Genomic DNA, 26,200 nt, shown 5'->3' on the forward strand with positions numbered 1-26,200 from the left:
GGGGAGTCATCTCAATTTCTATTATTACACGATGGTTTGTGAATATTTTTTGATGAGCATCTTCTCATAACTTTATAACTGATTAGAGCTACAGCAACTCCCCAACTCCTTTAACAATCTTAATTATTGCAATTGAGGTGAATGAAACTGCAGTCTATCTCTATGACTTAGACAGCCTCGTACACAATGAGACTTAACGTTGTTTGTTTCCATTTCTATTGTTATTTTTACAGTTCGTTTTGCATTTGTTTGTACGTGAACATGAAATATGTAAATGTAAAACTATACGACTTTATGTATTAGATAAAGTTGCGGAAGAAGAGATCTGCTTTTATTATCTCTGGCAAATTTTTGGCCAAGAAAAACTCAGCTTCATATTACAAGCTGCAGGAAGGAACCTTAATTTTCACATGTAAAAGTAGCTACCTAGCTACATTCGAAAAACAAAATCGGACTACATAATAATTTTTATTGGAATGTCGTAATATAAATCTGTTCGCCTCTCTCCGTTGTAGTGTCTCTGCATCCATACCTTAGTTGATCCTGCAAAAAGAAATAAAAAAAGAACAGCAACGAGTAGTTAGTCAGTTCAAATTTTATTGCATTGTACACAGTTCTTGTTCGAATTCAGTTTGATTTATGTAATTGCTGATTTTTTTTCAAAATTTATATGTCAATTACGATAGTAATGAGTGTAATACACTTGTTATATAATTAAATTAATTGAATAATTTGATATTATATGTTGAAAAATACTCACTTGTCACAGTCGACAGTGCGGGAAACAGGGATGTCCATCTGAACGCCACATTTGGTGGGAAGGCTCTGTGCTGCCGCGTCCTTCAAGTCGGCATAGCGGTTGGCGGCAGCCTTGATGCAGCTGCAGCAACCCCTCTTGTCGGCCGTCGTCTGTGCCATGTCTTTCACGGCTTTGACACCAGAACAGCAAGCTGGAGATGGGCTATCTCCGCCACGTCCGGTGAGGTAACTGATGCACGGCACCAAAGCAGCGTCGACCTGGCCGCAGGATACAGCTTGTCCTGGCTGCGCAAACACTGCGATTACAGCGAGAATTGCAATCACAGCGACGACGGCGGCCTTCATTTTTTCTTGTTAGTTTCTTCTGGGAAATTGAGCAACCAAGTGGTAATAGAGTAATGCGATCAACCACGATGTCTAGGAGATACTGAGGTTGGGTTGTCTGAATAAGGTATTTATAAGGCGAAGTCTGTTTTAATGAAGTAAGAATTTTGAGTAGCTATAATGCTGTTGTTGCAATCAAATGTCATGGAAGCTCCTTTCTTCCATAAATAGCTACACATGACAAGGATATAAGGAAAACTCTAAGTCCAACCAATTATATAACGAATACAATATATTTATCGTTTAATTTATATACAGTTTAAAACTTTAAGTATTTACTACACCGATTTCAATACATTTTAAGTGTATATCAATCACACGATATGTATATTATATTTGCAAATGTGATTATATTTACTATATATATAATTAGTTTATTAATTGGTTTTATTAGGTCAAACCTGATTTTGAATAAAAAGTTTTCAAAATGCAATATATAATACAAATTCGATGTTCTTGATTTTAATTTTTAACTACCTCTTACAATCTAATTTAGATCTTTTCTTTCTTTCTTTCTTTTGCTATTAATGTCATGGATTAGACAAACACTTTTCCCCATAATACATGCAGGAAAACTAAATCTACACAGTTCATGAGATTATGTTTAATTAGGTAAACATTTATTATCTTTTATAAAATTACAATTAGGTACCCTCATTATTCAGAGATAAAATTTACACAAATTTCTTCTGAATGTAGGATCAGTTGTTTGTGTAATTAGACTTAAATTTAGAAAATGTGCATTTAATTTACCCCATAAAATATTCAGAGTTTGTGGCGAAATGAGGACAATGTAACAGTCGGCACCTATCCATCACTAACTAAAACAAAACCCAAATATTTCACTTTGGACTACAGATTTTCATTCTCTTTCGGACCACATTTGTTTGTGCCCATGAAGGTGAAACCAAGGCTGCTGGCGCATGATGATGCCTCCGCTTAGTCACCCGTGTCGGCTCCGGAGCACCCGACCCGATAAGGTGCGGGAAATTAACCCGAGCCCTCGACCCGCGCAGCTTGAAAGCAGCTCGATCATAAGCCACAGCCGCCTCCTCCGGCGTCTCATACGTCCCCAGCCATATCCTGGAGCCTTTCTTGGCGGGATCCCTCATCTCCGCCGCAAACGTCCCCCACGGTCGACGCCGCACTCCTCTGTACCGCCTCCACTCCACTGGCGGAGCCTTAACACTCTGCCGGGGCGGTGTTTCGACAACCTCTCCTTCGTCGCTGCTATTATTACTAACACTCTGCGTCGTCGACGGTGTTCCGAACATTATTACCTCTCCTCCGTGGCTGCTATTATCACTCAACAAGTCCTCAACCATTTGCGACAAATAATCTTCATCGTGGATAACTGCTGGGGTGGCGTTATCCCACAAGAGATCAAGAGGGAAATCGTCGCAGTCACTGAGAAGATAAGTTTGTAAGGATTGGAGTAAGGAGACATGATCAAACTCTGATGTATTTTGTGACTCCATAGTTGTTTCGTAATGTACTAGGACGGATGGATCGACACAGGAAGGAATAATTATGAGGAAATGTGGTTAAGCATCTAATAAGTTGATTAATCCTAATAAGGGTTTGAATGCTTTTGTAATGATTAATAGTACCCACCTCTACTCTCTCTCTCTCTCTAATTTCTGTGCAAGTTCGTGATCAATATAATTACTTTTATTATAAAAATCATAATATTAATCACGTTGAAATCAATACTTCTTTATATCACCTACTTGTAGTTTAACGTACTACTCCCTTTGTCCATATATATATATATATATATATATTAGCAACAATAATGCTGTCTGAAAATTGTTTATGCGCTGTGGGACATCCCATGATATTGGAATTCATTACTAATAACTTCGACAGATATTCATATCGGTATTTCACACAGCATATTCGATATATATGTGTAGATACAAAATAATTTTTTATTATATTTATTTAATAATATAAATAAATAAATAATGGATCATAATTGATATTTTTTTTTATTAGTTTTAAGGGACATTTATATTTACATTCTTGGTTTATGATATGATTACACAAATTATCTATTTTTTTTTGCATAATTCCAGAAATTATGTATGGAAGTCGAAAAACAGGGGTCTTTGTAATGGTATTGATGTTTTCGGGGGCAAACGTGTAAGTTTTTATAAAGTAATAGTGATTTGTGTAAATAAAGTTAACATTTTTAGTGGGTATATCCGTAATTTTTAAAAGACAAAAGTTATTTTTGTAAATAAATCATAGATTAGAAAGTATAGATATAATTATTCACACAAATACAAATATATTACAAAAACAAATATAATTTCTTTCCATAGTTCGGTTTTTAATTTTTGATATTTTTTATATTTCGCTCCAGATTGGAAGGATGAGAATAATATGATGCTGTAGATTATATGGAATAAAAGTATAGAGTAGAATATTAATATCCACGTCAATCTAACTCAAACATCTTATTATTATATTGAGGAGAATCTTATATGTCCAGATATATATAAACGTGATTTAAAACGAAGAAAGGAGGGCAGCTTCCCCAATATTTATGAAATTGTGGCACACAAATCCATAATTGCACATCTTTCCGGGAAGTCCAGTTATAAAGTTTACAATCCAAAATTAAATTTCAAGATTTAATATTTTTATGTATGTCGCTGTATATATATATATATATATATATGGATGTGTATGTACTTTTAAAATAGGACTAAAATTTGCATACCCTTTTGTTGATCTAACCAAGAATTACGAGTGCTAGTTCATAAATCACTTGAAAAGAGGAGATTTTGACATGTGGATATGTATAAGTAGTTTACAAATACTTTGTACAACATGAAATTAAGACATGTTGTTGTTGTTGTTATTATTATTTTTGAGAGAATATACTTGTATTTTATTTAGATCATGCACTTAATTGACTTAGATATTGAAGATCTAAGGTTGCAATAAATCAAGCATTTGCTCGTTTTCTTAGGTTCCAACACTCATCTGGAATTTGGCAATTTCTCAAGGTCTATGCAACCTTGACTCACATCAGGTGTGAATTAAACCAAACATCTCTCGCCCCATTTTGATAATATGTTCAGTTAAATTATTAATTTAAAAAATGTGCAGAGAAAAAGGGAACAAAATTAGAGGGTATTTGACTAAACTTATTTGATAGATTTTATAAACACATATATTTTACAAGATAATAGATTTTATTCTAAAAAATAAATTTACAAAAGTGGGTCCTCACCGAACAGCCCAGCAGGTCAAGCCTTGTTGGCCTGTGGGCAAAATATTGAGTCCATGACTGGCCTTACCCTTTATAATTTGACAGGCCAAGAAACAAGCTCAATCCAGTATTTTACAAATTAGTCCCCATTAATTTTAAAATTTTCATAAAGATTATTTGATTCTTGTGGTGTAGTTGAACCCTGTACGCATCAAATATCTTAAAATAAATTAACAACTCTTTTTACTTTTTTTTTTTTTTTGAAAAAAGAAGTTATGAACTCCAAATATCTTATTTTAGAATTTATAAATTACATTAAAGCTAGGAACATATAAACTCTCCAATATTTTATAATATATTTTAAAAAACTTATAACTTTATTTAGAGGATGAGTAAACAAACTTAGCATGAGCGACGCGTGGATAGATATAACATAATCAGAGTTAAATATAATTGAACCTCTTGTCTTAATCAAAAAAATCTCTATTTTTTCATTTTTAGTGTCAAAAGGGAAATAAATTATACTCAACATAATCATGTTGAGTTGAAAATAGGACTTTAGATTTGATTTGTTATCTAGTTTTTGGAATGGAGGAATTTTTATATTAATTGGGGAATGAAATTGAAACCAGCTGGAGCTCCATTTAGGGCTTTCAATTATATTAGTTAATGAAAAAATACTTATCCACAAATCCCACTAATTATAATTAAAGACCATCTGATTTACTAATTCATTAGGTTACAATGTGAAATCGTAAATCGGGTCCAAGAATAGTAACCTACTTATTACTAATTCAAACAAAACCCTAAATTTAATATATTATTAATTTACAGCCACTTTCATTTTCTTCCGACCCGCATTCATCTCTGTAAATGAAGCTGAATCGAATATCACCGGATCCTGCGGCGAACGGCACCGCTTAGTCACCCTGATTGGCTCCGGAGCACCCGACCCGATAAGGTTCGGGAAATTGACTCTAGCCCGTGCCCCCCGCAGCTTAAACGCGGCTCTGTCGTAAGCCAAAGCCGCCTCCTCCGGCGTCTCATACGTCCCCAGCCACATTCTGGAGCCTTTCTTGACGGGGTCCCTTATCTCCGCCGCAAACTTTCCCCAGGGCCGCCGTCTCACTCCTCTGTACCGTTTCCACTCCGCTGGCGGAGCTTTAACACTTCGCGGGGGCGGTGTTTCGACAACCTCTCCTCCGTCGCTATTATTACTCAGCAACTCATCAACCATTTGGGACGTCGAACTCTCACTGTCGTCCAGAACTGGGGTCGCATTATCCCACAGAAAATCCAGTGAGAATTCTGAGTCGCTAAGAAGAAAGTTTTGTATGGATTGGAGCAAACCCACATCGAATTCAGACATTCTTTCTGCTAATTCCATTATTTCTTTATGCGACGAAACGAAGTAACTCAGAATCAGGACAATTGTAGAAGTAGAAGAATTATTCAAGAATGGACTGTTAAGTGTATAGGATTTGAATGATTTTCGTATGTTTTTGTTGCTACATATACATATATATATATATAAAGCGATGGAGAGTGCGCATCCATATAAGCAATAACTGGAAGACATTTCCACGAAGATTCATCTTTTCAGTTATATTATTGTTAAAATAATTTGATCATGTTTCATATTCATACTATTATACTATTTTTTTATTATTATATGTGTCAATCAATGTACAATAGGCTGTGGCCTGAAAAGTTCAATTATTTATGTATTGTGGGACATGCACGACAGATACATATCGGAATATATTAATGTTAGTTAATTAGGTTGATGTTGCATGTGGGTGATTATTATATATTAATGTTGTTGGGATGTAATAAACTATGAGGAAATAATCTTGCTTCAGATCCGGTCGCACTAAAGTAGTGAGTAGAATATTAATTAATATCCACACCAGGACAAGAAGTGAAAGCGCATCATGACGTAAAAGGAAGGCCCCCAGGATGCTTCCCCGGTATATTTTACAAGCCGCGTGGTCTCAGAACATAATAATATTTTAATTTAATTAATTTATTTATTTTCAAGATTTAATATATGTATATATATTTCGTTAAGTAATTTAATAAGATTTATGTCATTGTAGACAAGAAATAAAATTGGAACTAAATATATTTAAAACGGCAAGTAGTTGCAATTTTGTTATTTTGTGAAATGTATTAAGTGATATATAATAATGAATTTAGTGTAGCTTACTCCCAAATTAGACCAATTAAAGTCGAAGCCTACCGTCAATGCACGGATGGATTCAGGTGTCTGACTATTTTGCCTTAGTTGAACCTGTTCCTGTCAACATCATCATCATAAAAAATAAAAGAAAATCAGCATCAATTTACCCAGATTCATAACTATATATGTATGGAAGAAAATTAATACATTTTAAACGGAAATAACATAAAAAAGTAACTGGAAGACGGAAGTCGAGTGGATGGTGCAAGAAACAAGGATGTCCATCTGAAGGCCGCACTTGGTTCAACTCAGCGTTGCTGTCTGCAGCAAGCCCTTTCGTCGGCCCTCATTTGGGCCATGTCTTTCACGGCTTTGACACCAGAACAGCATGCCGGAGATGGGCTATCTCTGCCGGGTCGAGTGAGGCAATTGATGCACGGCACCAAAGCAGCATCAACTTGGACGCAGGTTACGCCCTGGCCCCGCTGTGCAACTAGTGAAATTATAGCGAGAATTGCGATCACCGCTACAAGTACTCTACCCTCATTTTTTTTTTCCTTTTTCTGGGATTGGGATAATTGAAGAATTTATATGGTGGGAAGCTTGTTTTTTGTGAAATAAGCATTTGAATTGGGAAAATTCTTGCACAAATCAGTTTGATGGAATCAAACCAATCACATAGTCAGTATATCATACTTAATATGGGATTAATCACTTTATCACAAATGTATTGCATTTATTATATTATTAGTTCATACTCAAAGGAGTCCCATTGGATCTAAAATTTGCCTTGGAATTACTGTTTTGGTTGGTTTTTGCTATCAAGTTTCTTTGGATCCTCAACAAACATCATAAGCATTGTAATCCTACGGATCTGGGCTTCAGTCGTCATAAATCGCTGTCCGGTTTCCAACTTATTTGAAATTGGCATTACATCTACTAAATTTGACGTAATTTTCATACATATAAATGTACGTAGAAAATTAAGATGCAATAACAATTTAAAATTAAAAAAACCCAATCATCAATTTTATCAGCATGGACAAAATTCCTCTAATTTTACAATTTTCAGGCAATGTATCTAGTCAAATTTTCAATGTTTGCAAAAAATTGGCTATGAAACTCTAAATCGAACTAAATATATTATAAAAATTTAAAATTTTTTGAGCTAAATTGATATTGAAATAATTTAGAGAATAAAAATTTAACAGAGTAAATATTCATTTTTTCCCTTTATTTTCCATATATTTTTGCAACTATTAATCATTGTTATATATATAAAGTAGTTTTTTATTTTTTTTTGTCTCCTTATAGAAACAATAATTACATATATAATTTCAAACTTATTTGTTAATCAATATACAAAGTTCAATTATTTGTACGCAATTTGGAACATCCAATTGACATAAAGAAAGCTGTTATTAGTACGTAAACAGGTTGAGTTCAGGTACAAGTGGGTAATTAGTATTTGTGTGACATCGGTGGAACAAACTATGAGGAAATAATATCTGTTCTTAAGATTCTACGAATCAAAGCATTGAGTGTCCGCAGCAGGTCACAAGGGATATACACGTGATGCAAAGGGAAGTCTCCAGCATTTATAAGCTCGATTTAAGATTTTTTAATAAAAGAAATAATTACATAATTATATTAATAAATAAACAGTATATAAAATTTGATCAATAAATAAAAAAGAAATGCCGAGGCGTAGAACGATTTTGACTATTATGAATTTTTTGACAAACTACTGGACTTATCATCACGACATCATGAAATATAACAAAGTTTGAGCGGAAAAATTGGACTTTTGCTTTCTTTGTTCTTTATTAAAATCTAATTATAATATAAAATACAAGATGAAATAGTGCTGAATCAGAACATGTGATGTATGTTTGTTTATGTGGCAATAATTAGCATCATGACAATTGCTGGGTAGGCGATTCTTTCCTTTTTTTCTTTTTCTTTTTTAATTAAAAAACAAGAATTAAAATGAAATTATAGTACCAATTAGATTTTTTGTAACTTAATTAATTGGCATCATACATATATATATATATATATATATGTCACTGATGACAACTTAATGAACAAATTTTTCCTCTCTAACTATACTTATTGATAACATTTACTCAAATTTTGTCAATATTAAAATTATAAAAATCATGATAAAATAAAAATTATTGGAACTCGGAACGTGCAATTAGTGATTATTTATCATAACTTTGTCGTTAATTATATTCTTTTAGTGTATTATTGTCCTTCTATAAAATTTTGAGTTGTATTATTCTTGATAAATATAATTTTTGATATAGCAACAAACGCTTGATGGAACAATTTAAAGCCATCCAATTAATTAATAGGGTAAATTATAACAATGTTTGGCAATGTAATATCATTGTAATTATGAATATTCGCTAGTTATTTAAAAAATTATAAATACTTAATTGGTTTTTGAGTAAATTATGTAATTTTTGAATGAAAATATGAAATTATCGACTAATGTTGGAAGAAATGAAATTCACATTCATTAAAGACCAACTGATTTACTAATTAATTACAATGTGCAGCAGTAAATCGGGTCCGAGTTTTGATGTGCAATTTGCAACCTCCGTTACCAATTAAAACAAAACCCTAACTAATTTGTAATAATTAGACCAAACCCACTTTCATTTTCTTCCGAGAAACGCTGGTTTCTGTCGATGAAGGTGATGAGAACAACGTTGTTGGCTGGTCCGATGACATCGCATGGCTCCGCTTAGTCACCCTGATTGGCTCCGGAGCATCCGACCCGACAAGGTGCGGGAAATTAACCCGAGCCCGCGACCCGCGCAATTTAAACGCGGCTTTGTCATAAGCCAAAGCCGCCTCCTCCGGCGTCTCATAAGTCCCCAGCCACATTCTGGAGCCTTTCTTGACGGGGTCCCTTATCTCCGCCGCAAACTTCCCCCAGGGCCGCCGCCTCACGCCTCTGTACCGCCTCCACTCCACTGGCGGAGCCTTAACACTCCGCTGGGCCGGTGTTTCGACGACCTCTCCTCCGTCGCTACTATTACTCAGCAACTCATCAACCATTTGCGACGTCGAGCTCTCGCTGTCGTCGAGAACTGGGGTCGCATTGTCCCACAGAAAATCCAGTGAGAAATCGGAGTCGCTTAGAAGAAAGTCTTGTATGGATTGGAGCTGCATGCCCACATCAAAACCCGACATACTATGTGCAAATTCCATTATTTCTTTACGCGACGAAACGAAGTAACTTAGAATTAGGACAATTGAAGAAGTAGAAGAATTATTCAAGAATGGGATTGTAAGTACGTGGGGTTTGAGTTGGTTTTCGGCACGATGAATGGTTGGTATATATAGAGGCAGAGGGCATGAGATGAGAGAGAAAAAACTGCATCTGAAGTCATTTCGTTGAAGGAACATATATTTTTCCAACTTGATAATTCAATTTTAGTCACGTTGATAATCGTGCTATTGTACTACTTTTTTTATCGTCTCAACTAATTAGAGTAGAGTATTTGTTAATCAATACATAGTACGAACTCGACTAACTTCCCTAGCACTGTGGGACATCCAATGATATAGAGCTACATATATGGATAATTATACTTTTTTTTCTTCTAAAATTTGATAGAATTATTACATAATTTTTTTATATTTTTGTTTGACAAATAGGTCTATCAGTTCGTCATTAATCAAATTCACTTAATTCGTTGGTATTAGCAAAAAGAATACAGGAAAATTGATATTTGTTCTCGATTGACTTGCCGGTCAAATTAATCTTTGTGACTAAACTAATCTTATAATAGTGAAAATATACCTCTTTAAGATGCATTAACGTATGAGGGTAATTTGACCATTAAAAGATTTATTTGACTTATAATAAATCCATCTTAAACTAATTGGGGGTAAATATGAATTTTTATTCAATTTTTTTTTGTTAAAATCATCAAATTCAATGAATTTTGACTAGTAAGGAAACTTATTAATTTGTTAAATATAAGCTAATCTCAGAAATATTAAATGTAATTTCTTCAAATTATAGGAAGTTATGTGTGATTACATTTGAATTATAGGAAGTTATGTATTCAAATTAATTTTTGTAATTTAGTCTCGTAACTTTATAATTTTGGCAATTTTAGTCCTTTTTCGGTCGATTTTACTGAAAATTCCAATTTACTTGCAATTTTAGCCCTGTAAATAAGTTCATGAATGACAAAAAAATGCCAACTCTCCCAAGTTATTTGACTAAAAATGCCAACTTTTCTTAACTTACAAGACTAAAATTACATTTTAATTGGGTCATGTGCAAGTGACATGCAAATTTCTGCCAAATTCGCCAAAAAATGATGAAAATTGCCAAAATTTTAAAGGTACAGGATTAAATTACGAAAATTAATTTATGCAGGACCAAAATTGCTACCTCCGTAAATTAATGAACTAAATTTGTATTTCTTTTCTTGTACATGCATATTATTATTATAATTGGATTGTTTGATATGAATTAAAAATTCAAAAATCACCATGATTCGACAAAATATATTCCAAAATAATGCAAAGAATTTAGTGTAAATATATTTAATAAATTATAAAGAAATTATTCAAGAAACTTGAAATTGAGATGTAGGGTATTAGTTAATTTGGTGAGTTGCATTTGGGTAATTAAATATTGTTGGGAGGGAATTAAACTATTAGGAAATGATCTGTCCATAGATTCTTGAAATTTAAGTATATGGTATAATATTAGTGTTCACACCAATGCCACTGGGTTACACACGTGAACCAAAAGGAACACTCCACGTAGTTTATATGCTTCGCCAATATATATATATTTTAAAAAAAAATTAATTGTTGGTCTCAGACATCGAAAACTTCAACTTTTAATTTAATTTATTACCAACAACAAGTATCCTTAATTAATTGTCTTGGAGTCAAATGTAAAAGACCAATTGCCAGTCAATTATTAGGGAAAATGTATTAAGTGAAAATACAAAAATATTTATATATTTGATGAAGTTGAGGCCCATAACTCTACTGATATGTGAAATGTTTCTATTTTAACAATAAGTCTGATTTTATAATATTAACAGTAAGTATTAATTCTATACAGTTATACGACGTTGATAAATGGTATAATATGATTGTTATTATTATTGCAAGTTGATATATCTTGATATTCGATATTGATGGTTGTAATCGACTTATTAGAAAAAAATTAATAATAATCGAAAATTGTTTTTTTACCAATGAGTTGACATTTACTTTTAAATTTATTTTAGGAAAACGTACTTACTGGTTTACGTGTTTAATAATTAAAGTATTCTCCTCAAAATAAATTAGTTGAATATATAATTTGATAATAGAATAGGTTTTGGAAATATCTTGAGAGAAGCGACAATCTCACCCAAATTTAATTTTCCCTAACCCTAATTAAGTAATTCAGTAAGGCCACATTTGATTAATTATATGATTAAGTATGATAAAATTATTTATCAATATCATGCATAATCACATATTTAGTGGAAATTATTAGGGTCTGATATTAATATCGGATTCTCTCTCTCTCTATCTATCTATTTCTTTTCTCCGTGAACAATATAACTTGTTTAAAACAATTCTCATAATTCTTTCGTTTCCTAAATGATTAAAAAACTATATTTTAAATTATAATAATTAAATAAAAAATATTACTTTATTTTTTTTGGAACTTTTAAGAAATACTTGAGTTTTAATTAGTTGTCAAATTGAATGTGTATTTAGAAATATGTATCTTATGAGTATAGAAAAAAAAAATATTTCACAAATTAATTTTATTTTAAATTTTTTGTTTCAATAAATAATTTTTAGATTTTTTCAATCATTCACAAACTACAATATAAAAATAAAAATAACTTAAAAAAAGATACCCTTAATAGTCTTTTTACATTTAGTTATACTTTATACTCCATTTAATCAAATACGATATTATATTATCATATGAGATATCACACATAAAATACCTCAAACCAAATAATATATAATGAAAGGTGGGATTAAGTGTCATTCAATTTCTCATCCCACACAATTTCTATCATGCCCAATCTTATTATATGAACCAAACGCGCTCTAAGTATAATATATTTTTATACTATATTTTTTGATATGTCAATTTTAATATTTTATTTAATTTATTAAATTTTCATCCACCCATCTAACCCACTCTCCCATTATCTTTCAATAATAATTTTTTTTATAAATTAAATATTCTTTTGTATTTTATATATATTCTATTAAATAATAAAACTTTATATATTTTTTTTATTTTAAATGATATTCATAAAAGTCACACACATATATAAATTATTAGTATATGAGTAATGTATAGTTCAGGAAATGGCAATCAAATAATTAGTGTAACTAACCTCATGTGTGATTGATTGAGTTCGCCAAATTTGATTTAGACAGATTTTATATTTGAAATCTCTTTGTTTGTACTAAAAATCACATATTTTTTGATGGATGAATATTGCAATTCAAATTCTAATATTCCGAACTCATGATGGATCGGTGTGCGTACATTTGCCTTATGTACGTATATAAATTAATTTATGATAGTTGGTTGCTCATCGATTTATAAATACGTGTAGAGCATTAATATATTTTTTATTTCGTAATTTAAAGTATTTTGATTTTTTATTTTTTAAATTTTCATAATTTAATTATTCTTTTTTATACCGAAGTCGCTAAGAACGAAAGGTTTGTAAGGATTGGAACAAGCCCACATCAAATTTCAACGTATTTTCTGCTGCCTCCATTATTCTTTATGGGACGAATCGAACTGAGAAGGAATATTGCAAAAAAAATAGAATTATTCAAGAATTAATTGCAAGTATGGGGTTTGAATGATTTTCGTATCATGTTTATGTTGCAACCAATAATTGTTGCTATTTGTAGCGTGCTGATCAGAGAGAAAACTAAACAATAATTAAGCAATAATTTGAAGTAAGTACACTAGGAAAAAAAATTATTATTGACTATAATATTAATGACTACGGCTAAAAATCATGGTAATGACTACTATTAATTACGGTTAAATAAAACTGGTGCGAAAAATTAGTTTTTTCACCATGAAAAAATTATTTGCCACAACTAAGAGTCATAGTCAAAATATTTGCAATGACTTTTAGCCATGGCAAGTGTTCTAGCCACCTTCGCAATTAAAACCACGGTCAACAACTGTTGCATGGCGTGGTCAATAACTATTTGCTACGGCTATTTGTTATTAACCATGACAATTAACTGCAGTTAAATGTTATAATTCTTCTAGTGGTAGCTAGGTTCCATGAAGGCACATTTAATTTATGGGTAAATTACAACACCTTTTATGAAATTTGACATAAATATGAAAAATCTCTTATTGTTTGAAAAAATATAAATACTCCCATGATATTTGATGAAATTATGTAATTTTTGGATGAAGTTATGAAAATGACAACTTTGCTCCTACTGTATTTTTTTTTTAAAAAAATAAAATTTTATAAAAAAATCGGATGGGAGGATGAAAAAATTTTAAAGATTATAAAAAATTATCCAGTTAATTCATAAAAAATAAAAAAAATTAAAAATAGATCAATTTATAAGTTTTAGTCAATAAGGGCATTTTGACCAATTTAACACAAAAAATAAAAGAAAATCTAACGGATTGGATTAATTGTTTGATGACCGTTAAAATCAGGGGATATTAGTAATTTTCTAAATAACAAGGGGGTATTTGTAATTATGCCAAATCTAACGGAAGATTGTTGCAACTTACCCTTAATTGATTTACTAATTAGTAGTTTTTTAGTTAATTAGAGTGACGTTGATAATCATGCATGTGCTGGCTATTGTAGTATTTTTATAATTAATCTCAACTAATTAAAGTAGTGTATTAATTCGTTTGGTCAATGTAAAGTAGCATCTGTCTGAAAAGTGGGGCGTTCATGCATTGTGGGACATCTAACCATGTATAGGAATTGTTGGTTGATTAGGTTGATCGGGCGCACGTGGCAACTTAACATTGTTGGGAGGCAATAAACTATTACCAAATAATCTGTCGTTCGATTCTTGGGATTAAAGTATAGACCTGAAGACAAAAAAGGAAGAATCCAGGTGATTATGTGTTTTGTCTATACCGTCTAGTTTAATTAATAAAATTATAATTATATGATTTTAAAATTATAAATTCGAACACCCCATCAAATTATGAAGTATTTCTACTTTAATAATAAATAGAATTTTATATTAATATATAGTAGGTGCTGAGTATATATATATATAATTATATGATATTAATTAATAGTATAGACTATCATTGTTATTAATAGTTGTCAGATATTGATATTTGCTATTAATTGTTTTAATCAATTTATTTAAAATAACAATAATAATAACAGCTTATCGCTTTCATTTTTAAAAGATTTACACCAAATTAGGTAAAATGACAATTGCAATTTTTTAGTGAAATCTATTATTAATAAATTTAACTCATAGATATTGGTAATTAGTTGCATACCGATTGTAATTAAATGCCGCACTAATAAATAATTGATTTCATATATACGTAGTCGTACAACGTGCACATTAATTAATCTAATAAATAATTGATTTCATATATACGTAGTCGTACAACATGTACATTAATTAATAAAAATTTTGATGGCGCGATAGTTGTGTCACTGATTATCAATAATAATGACATTTATGATTTACCAATAATATTACAGAATATGACAATATAAAAAATATGGTGGCCTGAAATTTGTAATGAAGTTGGAATAATGAAAAGAGTGTCCAAAAATCCTCAATGTATTTGTATGGTTGGTTGCACAGGGATATTTTTTGTAAGAATTAATTTCTTAATAGTTGAGGATGTATGTGTGTGTGTGTGTGTGTGAATGTTCCCTGAAAATAATTTAAATATTGTTTGACATTGATTTTTTTATATATTACCAATGTATTTGAATTCTGAGTAGCAAAATCTGACCAATTCATAAGTTGATTTTTTTTTCATTTATTTTAGGAAAACGTGATTATTGGTTTACGTGTTTATAAAATAAAGTTTTTTTAAATAAAAAATAAAAAATAATATGGTTGATTTTCAAGAATAAGGTACAGATTCTGAAATAAATGTTTAGCATAGAATTCGGGAATTAGAAAAAATTTTCTAAGTGGCTATGGTACGTTGGTCTTAACTATTAGATTAAAATTTCGTTAATTTTTTTTATTTGAAATCACTAAAAAAGCACGTCTTAATTGACTCGAATTTTATACATTTTATTATATTTTTTTAGGACGGGCGGAAAAATATGAACGTAATTGGGGTAATATTTTGATGGAACAAAGGTCTATGATCACGTTTAAGAGTGTTTTTTCAAAAATAATGATCAAGAAAAAGATTAACAAAACTTTAATTAGCATTATTCAAGAAGAGACGACACCGTTTATCCCGTCACTTGCATCCTGTCAATGTCAAAACAGTAGGACAACCGAAAATATCAGATATTTGTCCAAATTTCGTTAAATAACTCGGGAAGAAAATAATGAAAAAAGAATTAAATCCGGCCGTCGACTGCGGAAAACAGGGATGTCCGTCTCAACGCCACACTTGGTTCAACGCAGCTGCAGCAAGCCTTTTGTCCACCGTGGCCGTTGTAAAAATTTTACTGTTATATAATTAAAAATCATAAGATTATAATAAATCCAATTATAAATAAACCACGTAAATATATAAAATGTAACGATCAAATACTTATTAAATCTCACAAAATCACAATTAAATTATTATAATAATGAGGCCATAAATTGCAAATAAATATCAATTAAACTGACACATTAAAATAAAATAAAGTGTTGAAAATAATTCGATAATGTAGGATATTTTAAAGATTATTTCCAACCATTATAACAAGAATTGCAATGAATTAATTACTGCTACTACTCCACCCTTCATTTCTTTTTCTTGATAGAACTAAAGAGATAGCAATTATAAATAATATAGGCATTCTTTAGCAATTATAAATAATTAGTTAGCTTTAGCATTTCTTACCATAGTTTTAGCCAAACAACGGTCAATTAAATGTTTTGGCTACATTTAATTATATATGCGCACTAATTTCAGTGTGGCAACACAACACTACCATTACATTATTAACCTTCAATTAATGCCTGTCTAGCTATCCTGATCAGCTGCAGCAACAGTGCATACAAAATTTTTGATGTCATCGAAAAATTCCCCGGCAAATTTGGGATCTAAAATCTCCACCGCGTGATGCCCTCCGTCGATCAACATTGCTACCACGCGCACCCCACGCTCCTCCAACATCTTCACACACTCCTTCTGCTTATCGATCAGAATGTCCCCGGCGTATCCCCTCACCAGAGACGTCGGAAGCCGTCCCATTTTTTCGTCGAGGGACCCACCGGCGAATGGATCGCAATACTCGTGCCCTCGGTCCGAACTCTCCGGCAATGACAGTGACCACATCAGATCAGCTGCTTGCAGAGGGAGGAGAGGATCTTTGTTCTTGAGCTCTGATTCAGTCCTCCGCACCCCACCGAAGAAGGGCTGGTCCATTATCAGCCCCACGATCTTCACGGGCCGGAGATCAACATCCACCATGCGCAGCCCTGCATGGTACACCATGTTCCCTCCGGCGCTGCTGCCCATCAAGAAAACCATGGAAAAATCGGCCAACTCTTTCATCCAAGAATCAACGCCGTCGCCGCCCAGTGCTTGGGTTTTAACCCACATGATGGCCTCCACCGCATCTTCATACGCCGCCGGAAGACGGTGTTCCGGCGCGAGGCGGTACTCAAGGGAAACGATCACGGCGGGGATATCCGCCGCTATGCGGCTGCATGAATCGTGATAAATGGAAGATGTGGCGCTCAACAATATAAACCCACCGCCATGAAAGAAAAGAATGAGCGGAAGCTTGGTGTTCGGTGGCGGGTTTCGGGGGCGAAAGAGGCGAATGAAGGTGTTGTTTGTGAGGTTGAGAGGTAAGTCTTTGGATAGGGCGAGGAGATCGGAGTCGGTGGGGTCAATCTCAGTGGTTGTTGGTCGGGTTGGGAAGCGGGTGGGCCTGGTGAGCGATCCATCCGGATTGCGCACGATGTTGAGGAAGTTGTAGGCGTCTTCCATGGATGGATTGATCTGTTGCTGGTCAGACATTTTTGGTTATTCTGATATGATATGGAAGAGATGAGTTTGGGGTTTTCAAGGCAAAGGTATGGGTTAAGTCGAGCATTAGTACGTACAACATTACTTTTAAGGCAAATTATATTTTTGGTTCCTTAATTTTAGATTATTAGTATTTTTAGTCCTATAATTTACTTATTTTATACATTTAGTTCTTTTTTACGAATCTAACCCTGACCATCTCATATTTAATTTTTTTTTTTAAATTTAGTCCTACGTTGATAATTTTGGTCCCCTTCACAATGTAATATATCTAATTTTTTATCCTGTAACTATGAGTTATTAGAACCAAAAAAATTATCGAAAAATGACCAAACGTGAAATGCTCAAAACTAAATTTGTAAAAAAATGATTACATGTGTAAATGGAATAAATTATAGAACAAAAATTGCTAATAACTTAAAGTTACGTGACTAAAAATGTAATTTTACCTTAAATTATCATTTAGTTTAATTATTTTTTTAAATATATATCAATCCCATATTAGTGTTACATTAATATGACCAAAAAAGGTAATTCTTTTTTATTCAACTCAAATTTGATTAAATTTAAATTAATTTTATGAAGTATTTATATAATTAATGTATAAATTTAAAAAAATAATTATAAAATTAATTTAATTCGCTCAAATTTAATTTGAGTAAAATTTTTTGAGAATACGTGGTAAAAGATTGAAATGGGGTGGATATACCTTATAGTCTCATTCATTAATATACCCACCACCGATGTGGTCAATCAGGACCATTACTATTTAATTTGGATTTTGCCTTTTTGTTTTTAGTTAGTTAAGTGGCAACTACTCCACGTAACATCATTTCAATTCCAGTTTAATGCTTCCACCTATAAAGAAAAGGACCAAGTGTATATTTTTCTTTTGGGATATTTACACCCCTATTTTCTCTTTTCAGATTTGATGTAATTATATGTAAATTTTCTACTATTTAAAAAATTACATTTAGGATCTCTAAGATTTGCTTTCGTCTAACAATTAAGTCCCCAATTTGGTCAAAATTCATTAAATTTATTGATGTTAACAAAAAAAACCTTAATGAAAATTGATAATTTACTCTTGATTGACTTATAATTGATTTATTGCGTGTTAGATAATTTTTCGAACTAAACTATCCTTATAACGATGAAAATATACCTTCTCGCATGCATTAATGCATGGAGATGTATAAGGGCATTTTTGTCATAAAAAGATTTATTTAACTTGCAATAAGTCAATAATAAGCCAATGAGGATCAAAAATATTTTTTTAAATTTTTTAATTTGGTGAATTTTGCTTAATGAAGGAACATATTTTTTAGACGGAAGCAAACCTCAATAGTGTTATATGTAATTTCTCAAGTTACAGAGAGTCTACATATAATTACACAAAATTTCAGGAGAGAAGAGTGTAATTATCCTTTTTATTCTTTTGGTTTTTTTTCTTTATTTAAGAATAATTATACTGTATCACTAATTATATTAAATTTTAAAAATAATAATTAAAGGATATATGTATATATAATTAAGTATGATTGCCGATCAAAAGAGACATTCATTAAAGTGATTGATCAATCATATAATAAATAAATCATAATTATTATGTATATATTTTTTTTTTCGATCTAATTAATCAGTTTGGTTCGCGTCAGACAAATCTTGTTGGTATAAGTTAACTTTTAATTAAACACATTGGAAAAATTAAACTTCAATTAATTTACGATGATTCAATTCAAAACACGAAATAATTTGAAATATGCCGGTGGACAATTGACAAAATGGGATATTTTTAAATTTTAAAAGAGGAATTAATTCCTCATATATATTCCAATCGTCCTTCTAATTATTAATAAGGGAAAATTACACTCTTCTTCTATGAATATTTGGTGAATTACACATAAATTTATTGCGGTTTAAGAAATTACATCTAATATCCTTGAGATTTGCTTCTATTTAACAAATAAGTCCCTCCGTTAGTCAAATTCATTGAATTTGCTAATATTAAAAAAAAAATTATATTTACCATCGACTAACTGATTGCTGACTTATTATAGGTCAAATATTTTTTTTCGAATTAAACTATCTTCATAACGGTGAAAATATATCTCCTTATATGCATTAAGGTGTAAAGGCTTATAAGGGTAGTTTGATCATAAAAAAATTTATTTGACTTGCAGTAATTCAATAATAAGTTAATTAGGGTTTTTTCTAATTTTTTTGTTAATATCATCAAATTCAGTTAATTTTGACTAACCGAGACTTTTTTGTTAGACGGAAGCAAACTTCAAGGGTGCTAGATATAATTTTTCAAGTTACATGATATTTACGTGTAATTACACCAAACTCCAACGGAGTAGGGTGTAATTATCCCTATTAATAAAGGGTTAAATTCATTTTTTTGACCCCCTATGATATATAAAAATATATAAAAAAAAAACTCTATGAAATTTTTAATATAAAAAATTACCCGTATATTATAAATAAATAATCACACCGCCCTTGATCAACTTGAGGCTATTTTTTTTAAAAAAATAATGACTAAAATGCCCCTCATAATCAACAAGTCAAACTAGGCCTATTAATATATAATTATTTTATTTTATAATATATATAATTTATAACTATAAAAATATTATATAAATTAATTTAATTAAAAAAATATTTTATTATATAAATAATTATTATATAAAATAATATTTTATTATTAATAAATATATAATATTATATATATTAAATGGGGGAGAAGCGCAAACTATATAAAAAAAAAAAGGTATTTTCATACATAATTTTTATATAGAAATTTTTTTAAATTTTATTTTATATTAAAACGCGTGTGGCCAAATTTTGAACATTTCTATTATAACATAAGGTTCTGAATTTTTCCCCATTAATAAATGACAACAACCACACACTCTCATATGTCAATGAATATTTCAATCTGTCAACCTACATAATTAATGTTTCATCCAATCCGTTGCGTGGATTATTTAATGCCTTGTCTGGAACAGTTTCTCCATATTATTTTGATATGACATCTTCAACAATTCTATAAGAATTAAAACTATTCTTAATTTAGCACCACTTACAAAATAAAAATTAAAAACCTATAATTTTCATCAAAATACAGAAATTCTTAAAGGAAATCGTGTCCCTAAATGAGGGGTTCAGCATAGACTCTTATCGATTTATTAATTTCTGAAAAGCATTCCCACGGGTTCAAGAGATGGTCTGTCGGCTAATTTCCTTGTCGGTATATGCGAGAGAATCTGAGTGTCATATCTCTCTGTATGACTCTAACTCGCATTTTGCTCGCGCCACTTCCCTGCGTCTCGACTGATCATTGCGACACTGCAAATAAAAAAATTATATTTATTTTTTCACACCACTAACAACACAAAATATAATCTCATCAATTAATTCAAAATATATTTTAATTTTCGCATGAAAATCTACACTTAAGTCTCTTTTGCTTGACGTGATGGGATTTAAGTGATATAAATTATTTTAAAATTGCAATCCAACTATAATCAACTATAGTAGCAAAATTTAACTGCTAATGTTGAGCCGATTAATGGATTGATGTATATATATAGAGAGAGAGTGTGTGGATGAGGGATAAAATTGCATGATTCGCAACTTTTTGAAGTGATTTCTGGGAAGGAGATACATTCTACTGATCGTAATTAACCCTAATTAATTAATGTTAATAATGCTATTGTTTCTTTATAATTATCTCGACTAAAGTAGCATCTTTAATGTTGTTAATCATAAGATGCTGTCTGGAGATATTAATTACTCTATGCGTGTCGGAGGACCCAATCAAAATGAAAGGATAAGTTAATTAAATACACCCAGTTATATGATTAATATATGTTAATTTGGTGATTTATTTTTATATATTGTTCGTTTTTACATCATTACATCCGGCTCAAATATTAATTTAATACATCAGTACTTTTAAATCAACTAGTATATTCAAAGTAAACAAAGAAACAAAACATTACTATTGAAAATAGACTACCAATTCACATTAGGGGTGCTGCGATTTCATTTTTTGACACTTATTTTCAAATTGAATTGCCATTGACGGTTTCATAAAATAATTTTTTAAATTACCACTATTAAAACCAAAATTAAATGTACGGTTTTGGGTAGTTGCAGACGGTTTTGGCGGTTTTAATACTTATAACAAAAATAAGACGTTGACACTAACAAAAACCAATAAATGAAACAAGTGTTTGTATGCAACAAGAAAGAAAAATCAACATTATATATTATAGATCACCAACACTTTTCATAATCTTAAGTAGATTAAAATATAAGATCATATATATTAATCCTACAAGAAAACACTTAATCCAACAAAGGCCAATGATTGACTTTAGGGAGAACAGAAAAATAGAATAAAGAAAGCGGTAAGAGAGAAAAGAAAGAAGAGGAAAAGGAGGAGAAAAAATGAATGAACAAAATTGAATATAATTTGAATGAGTTAAATAACTCGGATATATAGTGTTTAAAATTATAATAATAAATAACTCAAAATAATCGATAAGAAGACTGAAATTCTGAATCTGCTGTTATTGTGTAAAGTAAAAGTACCCGCGACAGTGAAGAAATATGGAACCTAGACAACCAACGACACATGAGTTGGAGCGACTCCCACCTTGCTTGCATAGAATATTACAGACAAAACAAATGTTTGACCAATATAATATACATTAGCTAGGAACAAAAATTATATACTATACACATAGTTGTTACGGAATAATATAAATTAAATAAAATAGTTTTTGGTTGTTATCCTCTCTTTTTGGAGATTGGTTGTTGGGACATAAATTAAGGTATAATAAATACCTGTATTCTAGTTTCATGACGTCGAAGATATGTCTATATTCATCCGGACAAATATTAATATTTTTAAATTTAATTTATATTAGTAAGTATGATACATTTCATGTGTATGTATAATTTTTTAAAGATATTTAATATAAAATATTTTTATCAATTATATTATTTAATTTTTAGCGTTGAAAATTACCTATATATATATATATATATATAGAAGATACTATTACCAAAATTCTAGACCAAATATAATTGGGAGTAGCTTAATTATAATATGAAGAGATACTTTATATAAAGGAATCCCACAATAAACTTAAAATATGAAGGAAAGGTAGTTTTACGAATGTGTGTATATATATTGCTCTAATAGTTTTTTTTTTTTTTGTTTTGTTTGCTTTTTTTTTTTTTTTTGGTTTTATTTGAGTTTATTTGTGGATTTGAATTATCGATATATTAAATTAATTTTTAAATTTGAATATATTGATAATATAATCACTACAAAATATGCAATATTAACCATGATAATGCCATGGCAAATAGTTATTGATGACGACCATGCATTCAACTGTTATTGGCCGTGGTATCTGTGAGAGTGGTTAAATTATTTATCGTGGATTTTGATATGGCAAATAACTTTTTTTTGATGGAAAATTTATGTTTTTGTATCGATTCATTTTATCGTAGTCAATAAAAATTATTTATCACGATTTTTATTTCAAAACTATTAAAATTGTAGCCAATGATCATGAATGAATTGCATACTATAAAAAAATAATAATAGGTTATATTTTCTCTTAAATACTCATCAAATTTATTAATTATAAGAAGCTCGATGAAACTTCCTCTACTGCTACAAATACGTAGCTCGCAGTATTATTCAAGAAGTACATGGATCAATGTATAAATATTTATTCGTAACTAAAACTAGTAACGTGGTGAAACCCCAAAGCTCTCGTACATGCATGCATGCCTCATCACTCTCTCTAACTCTTCTTGTCACTACGTCTTATTAGTTGATCCTGCCAATTAACCAAAAATCAGCCATTAATTAAGAGCATAATTACAGAATTTAAATTTAAAATGATAACTTTGGAATTTTAAAAAATTAACGATGAAGAACAAAGAAACTCACTTGTCACAGTCGACGGTGCGGGAAACAGGGATGTCCATCTGAACGCCGCACTTGGTCGGCAGGCTCTGCGCAGCCGCGTCCTTCAAGTCGGCGTAGCGGTTGGCAGCGGCCTTAACACAGCTGCAGCAAGCCCTCTTGTCGGCCGTTGTCTGGGCCATGTCTTTCACGGCTTTGACACCGGAACAGCAAGCCGGAGATGGGCTGTCTCCGCCGCGTCCGGTGAGGTAGCTGATGCAGGGGACCAGAGCAGCGTCGACCTGGCCGCAGGTTACAGCCTGTCCCTGCTGAGCGACCAGTGAGATGAGGGCGAGAATTGCGATGAGTGCTGCGACGGCACCTTTCATTGTTTCCTGTAATGGTTTGGATTAATGGGAGCTGGATTCTTAGATTAGTTTGATGAGTATATAAAGACTAGTGCAGTTGTTTCGGCTTGGTGTTGATTGGATGCAGGATTTATAGGGATGTCTGAGTGTGGGGAGTTTGTTTTTGTGAAGTAAGCATTTTCCATTTCCAGTAGTTTGTTTTGCTGTTTAGGTTACTCGCCAATTTGCCATCACTGACATGAAAAAGATGTCCAAGAATAGCAAACTATGATGTGAGCGTTTCTCACGATGTTTATCGGCTTACACAAACATGCTTTACCTTTATTTTCATGCTTTACACAAACATGCTTTACCTTTATTTCTCACGATATTTAAATAATAATTAATGTAATCGGAATTAATAAATGATATATTCAGTGTCATACGTGGTCTCAACGTTGAAACGCGGATGAATGAACAAAACGAGAAGCGGGTCAATTGCTTGCTGATTTTTTCCTCAAAAACCGTGTTGTCTTAAATATTAATAAATTGGATTTTCTTTTATTTCAATGCAAAATGTTTCACATGTTTATATACACATACATATATATATATATATTATAATATTCTAATTGAATTATAAGGTCCAAATTTAGAAACTAAACCCCGGGACTATAATGAGATTCGTTTATAATTAGAGAGGTGGAGGCCCATCAAGCAAATTTACATAATGATTGAGTTGGGTTAGCTGACTTGTCGGCCCATTTTCAGGCCTTAACCCTTAAGTACTAAGATTTGGTTTGGGCCAGATCGGCCCAGTTGTCATCTGTTTTGTTCACAGCCATTTCTAATTTCTTCCCTCCAATTGCCAAGTGAGCATGAGATGATGGTGATTGGTGAACTACTACTATTTACGTAGCTTTGAGTTCTGGGTTCCTCCAAAGATCTCTGCTTTTGCATCAATGGTTGTAGAGTTTTTCCCTTCGTGACCCTGAATTTTATGGCAAGGAAGTGAGAGATTCTAACAGTTTATTGCCATAAACTGATGCGCTGTGGAGATGATCAAGCGGGAAAGGACGATGTTGTTTTCAGTTGGTTTGCATCTTGCTGTGCTTCAAGTAGATTGATGAGAGGACAAGTTTGATTGTTTGGTACGATGTTGGGAAGAAGTTATTTCAATCGATAAATTTGGCCACTAGTTATGAACACCATCTATTTGATATACAGTTTACTCGTTCAGGTCCAGGGATTTTTGTGTTTAGTTGGTTCAGAATGTCTCAAGAGCTTTTCAGCTGCTTGGTTTTGTGGGCTGATGAAGGATTATCTTGCCGCTTTGTCATGGATTAGCATTCTCAAAATCTCTTGAAGAAAATGAGTTTCGGGTAGCTGTGATGGACAGAGCCTTGTTCTGCTGGATCAACTGAATGCATATGGTTTTTTCAAGGTATACCAGTGGAGGAGTTTCTTAAGCTATACTAGAATGGAATTGTTAACTTGTCCCCACTTGTTTTCCTTGCAAGAAAACTCATACCAAACTTAATACATTTATGCTATCTTCTTCTAGTTGATTTTGATGTTATACAGATTCTGCTTCGAGGTGTCTTTCCATGCTGTTTTTTCTGGTATATTCTTTAGAGGCTAGATTGTCTATGTTACTCTTGAGTTCGTATTTTCTTTTATCAATTTGATTTAGTTTTGGTTTTGTGATTGATGGCAATATTAGTTGCTGGCATGGAATCATTTTCTGTGTTTCCATACTTTGCCATTAATAATGTTTTGATGAGTAACAGTGCTGCTTTTTACTGGTTTCCGATGCGCAGTGATTGTGGTGGGATTGTTCCATTGGTTTAATGCTGATGACTTTTAATTTTGTGTTGCTCTGCTGCATTCCTATTTGTTTTCTGGTTTGTTAGAATGGCTTCCAATATTTATGGTTTGCTTATGATGCTACTATTTTTAGTTGAGATTTGATGGCTTTGCCATTGTTTCATGTGCTTCACTATATTTTCCGGTTTTGGATATAGGGTTACAGTTATGGTAAAGGGTTAATAAAGCTAACTTCTTCAGTAGTCAAGACTGATGGAATCAGTATATTGTGTATTATAATCTCACCTAAAACATTAAAAATGACAGATACTATGTTGCTGCCAGAAGAAAAGTACGC

At 31.6% G+C, this 26,200-nt stretch overlaps 6 protein-coding genes and 1 long non-coding RNA gene across 7 annotated transcripts; 1 reads left to right on the forward strand and 6 right to left on the reverse strand.

The window, feature by feature from the left end:
* LOC105174099 (non-specific lipid-transfer protein A-like) lies at positions 318–1,265 on the reverse strand. The gene is made up of 2 exons (XM_011096092.2): positions 761–1,265; positions 318–543 (listed from the first exon to the last, which is right to left on the reverse strand). Exons 1-2 carry the CDS (start codon positions 1,102–1,104, stop codon positions 534–536), a joined length of 354 nt encoding a protein of 117 aa, XP_011094394.2. The 5' UTR covers positions 1,105–1,265; the 3' UTR covers positions 318–533.
* On the reverse strand, positions 1,875–2,764 carry LOC105174107 (ethylene-responsive transcription factor 1-like). The gene has a single exon (XM_011096104.2). It carries the CDS (start codon positions 2,619–2,621, stop codon positions 1,986–1,988), a length of 636 nt encoding a protein of 211 aa, XP_011094406.1. The 5' UTR covers positions 2,622–2,764; the 3' UTR covers positions 1,875–1,985.
* On the reverse strand, positions 5,068–5,868 carry LOC105174117 (ethylene-responsive transcription factor 13-like). Its single transcript, XM_011096116.2, has one exon. It carries the CDS (start codon positions 5,751–5,753, stop codon positions 5,190–5,192), a length of 564 nt encoding a protein of 187 aa, XP_011094418.1. The 5' UTR covers positions 5,754–5,868; the 3' UTR covers positions 5,068–5,189.
* On the reverse strand, positions 9,060–9,858 carry LOC105174125 (ethylene-responsive transcription factor 1-like). The gene has a single exon (XM_011096127.2). It carries the CDS (start codon positions 9,771–9,773, stop codon positions 9,198–9,200), a length of 576 nt encoding a protein of 191 aa, XP_011094429.2. The 5' UTR covers positions 9,774–9,858; the 3' UTR covers positions 9,060–9,197.
* Positions 16,076–17,821, reverse strand: LOC105170414 (probable carboxylesterase 8). The gene is made up of 2 exons (XM_011091173.2): positions 16,721–17,821; positions 16,076–16,231 (listed from the first exon to the last, which is right to left on the reverse strand). Exon 1 carries the CDS (start codon positions 17,740–17,742, stop codon positions 16,738–16,740), a length of 1,005 nt encoding a protein of 334 aa, XP_011089475.1. The 5' UTR covers positions 17,743–17,821; the 3' UTR covers positions 16,076–16,231; positions 16,721–16,737.
* Positions 23,369–24,351, reverse strand: LOC105170423 (non-specific lipid-transfer protein A-like). Its single transcript, XM_011091185.2, has 2 exons — positions 23,735–24,351; positions 23,369–23,621 (listed from the first exon to the last, which is right to left on the reverse strand). Exons 1-2 carry the CDS (start codon positions 24,076–24,078, stop codon positions 23,612–23,614), a joined length of 354 nt encoding a protein of 117 aa, XP_011089487.1. The 5' UTR covers positions 24,079–24,351; the 3' UTR covers positions 23,369–23,611.
* Positions 24,790–25,638, forward strand: LOC110011702. Its single transcript, XR_002286756.1, has 2 exons — positions 24,790–25,187; positions 25,277–25,638. It is a non-coding gene; the product is annotated as an uncharacterized LOC110011702 (long non-coding RNA).

The sequence above is a fragment of the Sesamum indicum genome, linkage group LG1 (genome assembly GCF_000512975.1).
Source record: "Sesamum indicum cultivar Zhongzhi No. 13 linkage group LG1, S_indicum_v1.0, whole genome shotgun sequence".
In the NCBI taxonomy this organism is placed as follows: Eukaryota; Viridiplantae; Streptophyta; class Magnoliopsida; order Lamiales; family Pedaliaceae; genus Sesamum; species Sesamum indicum.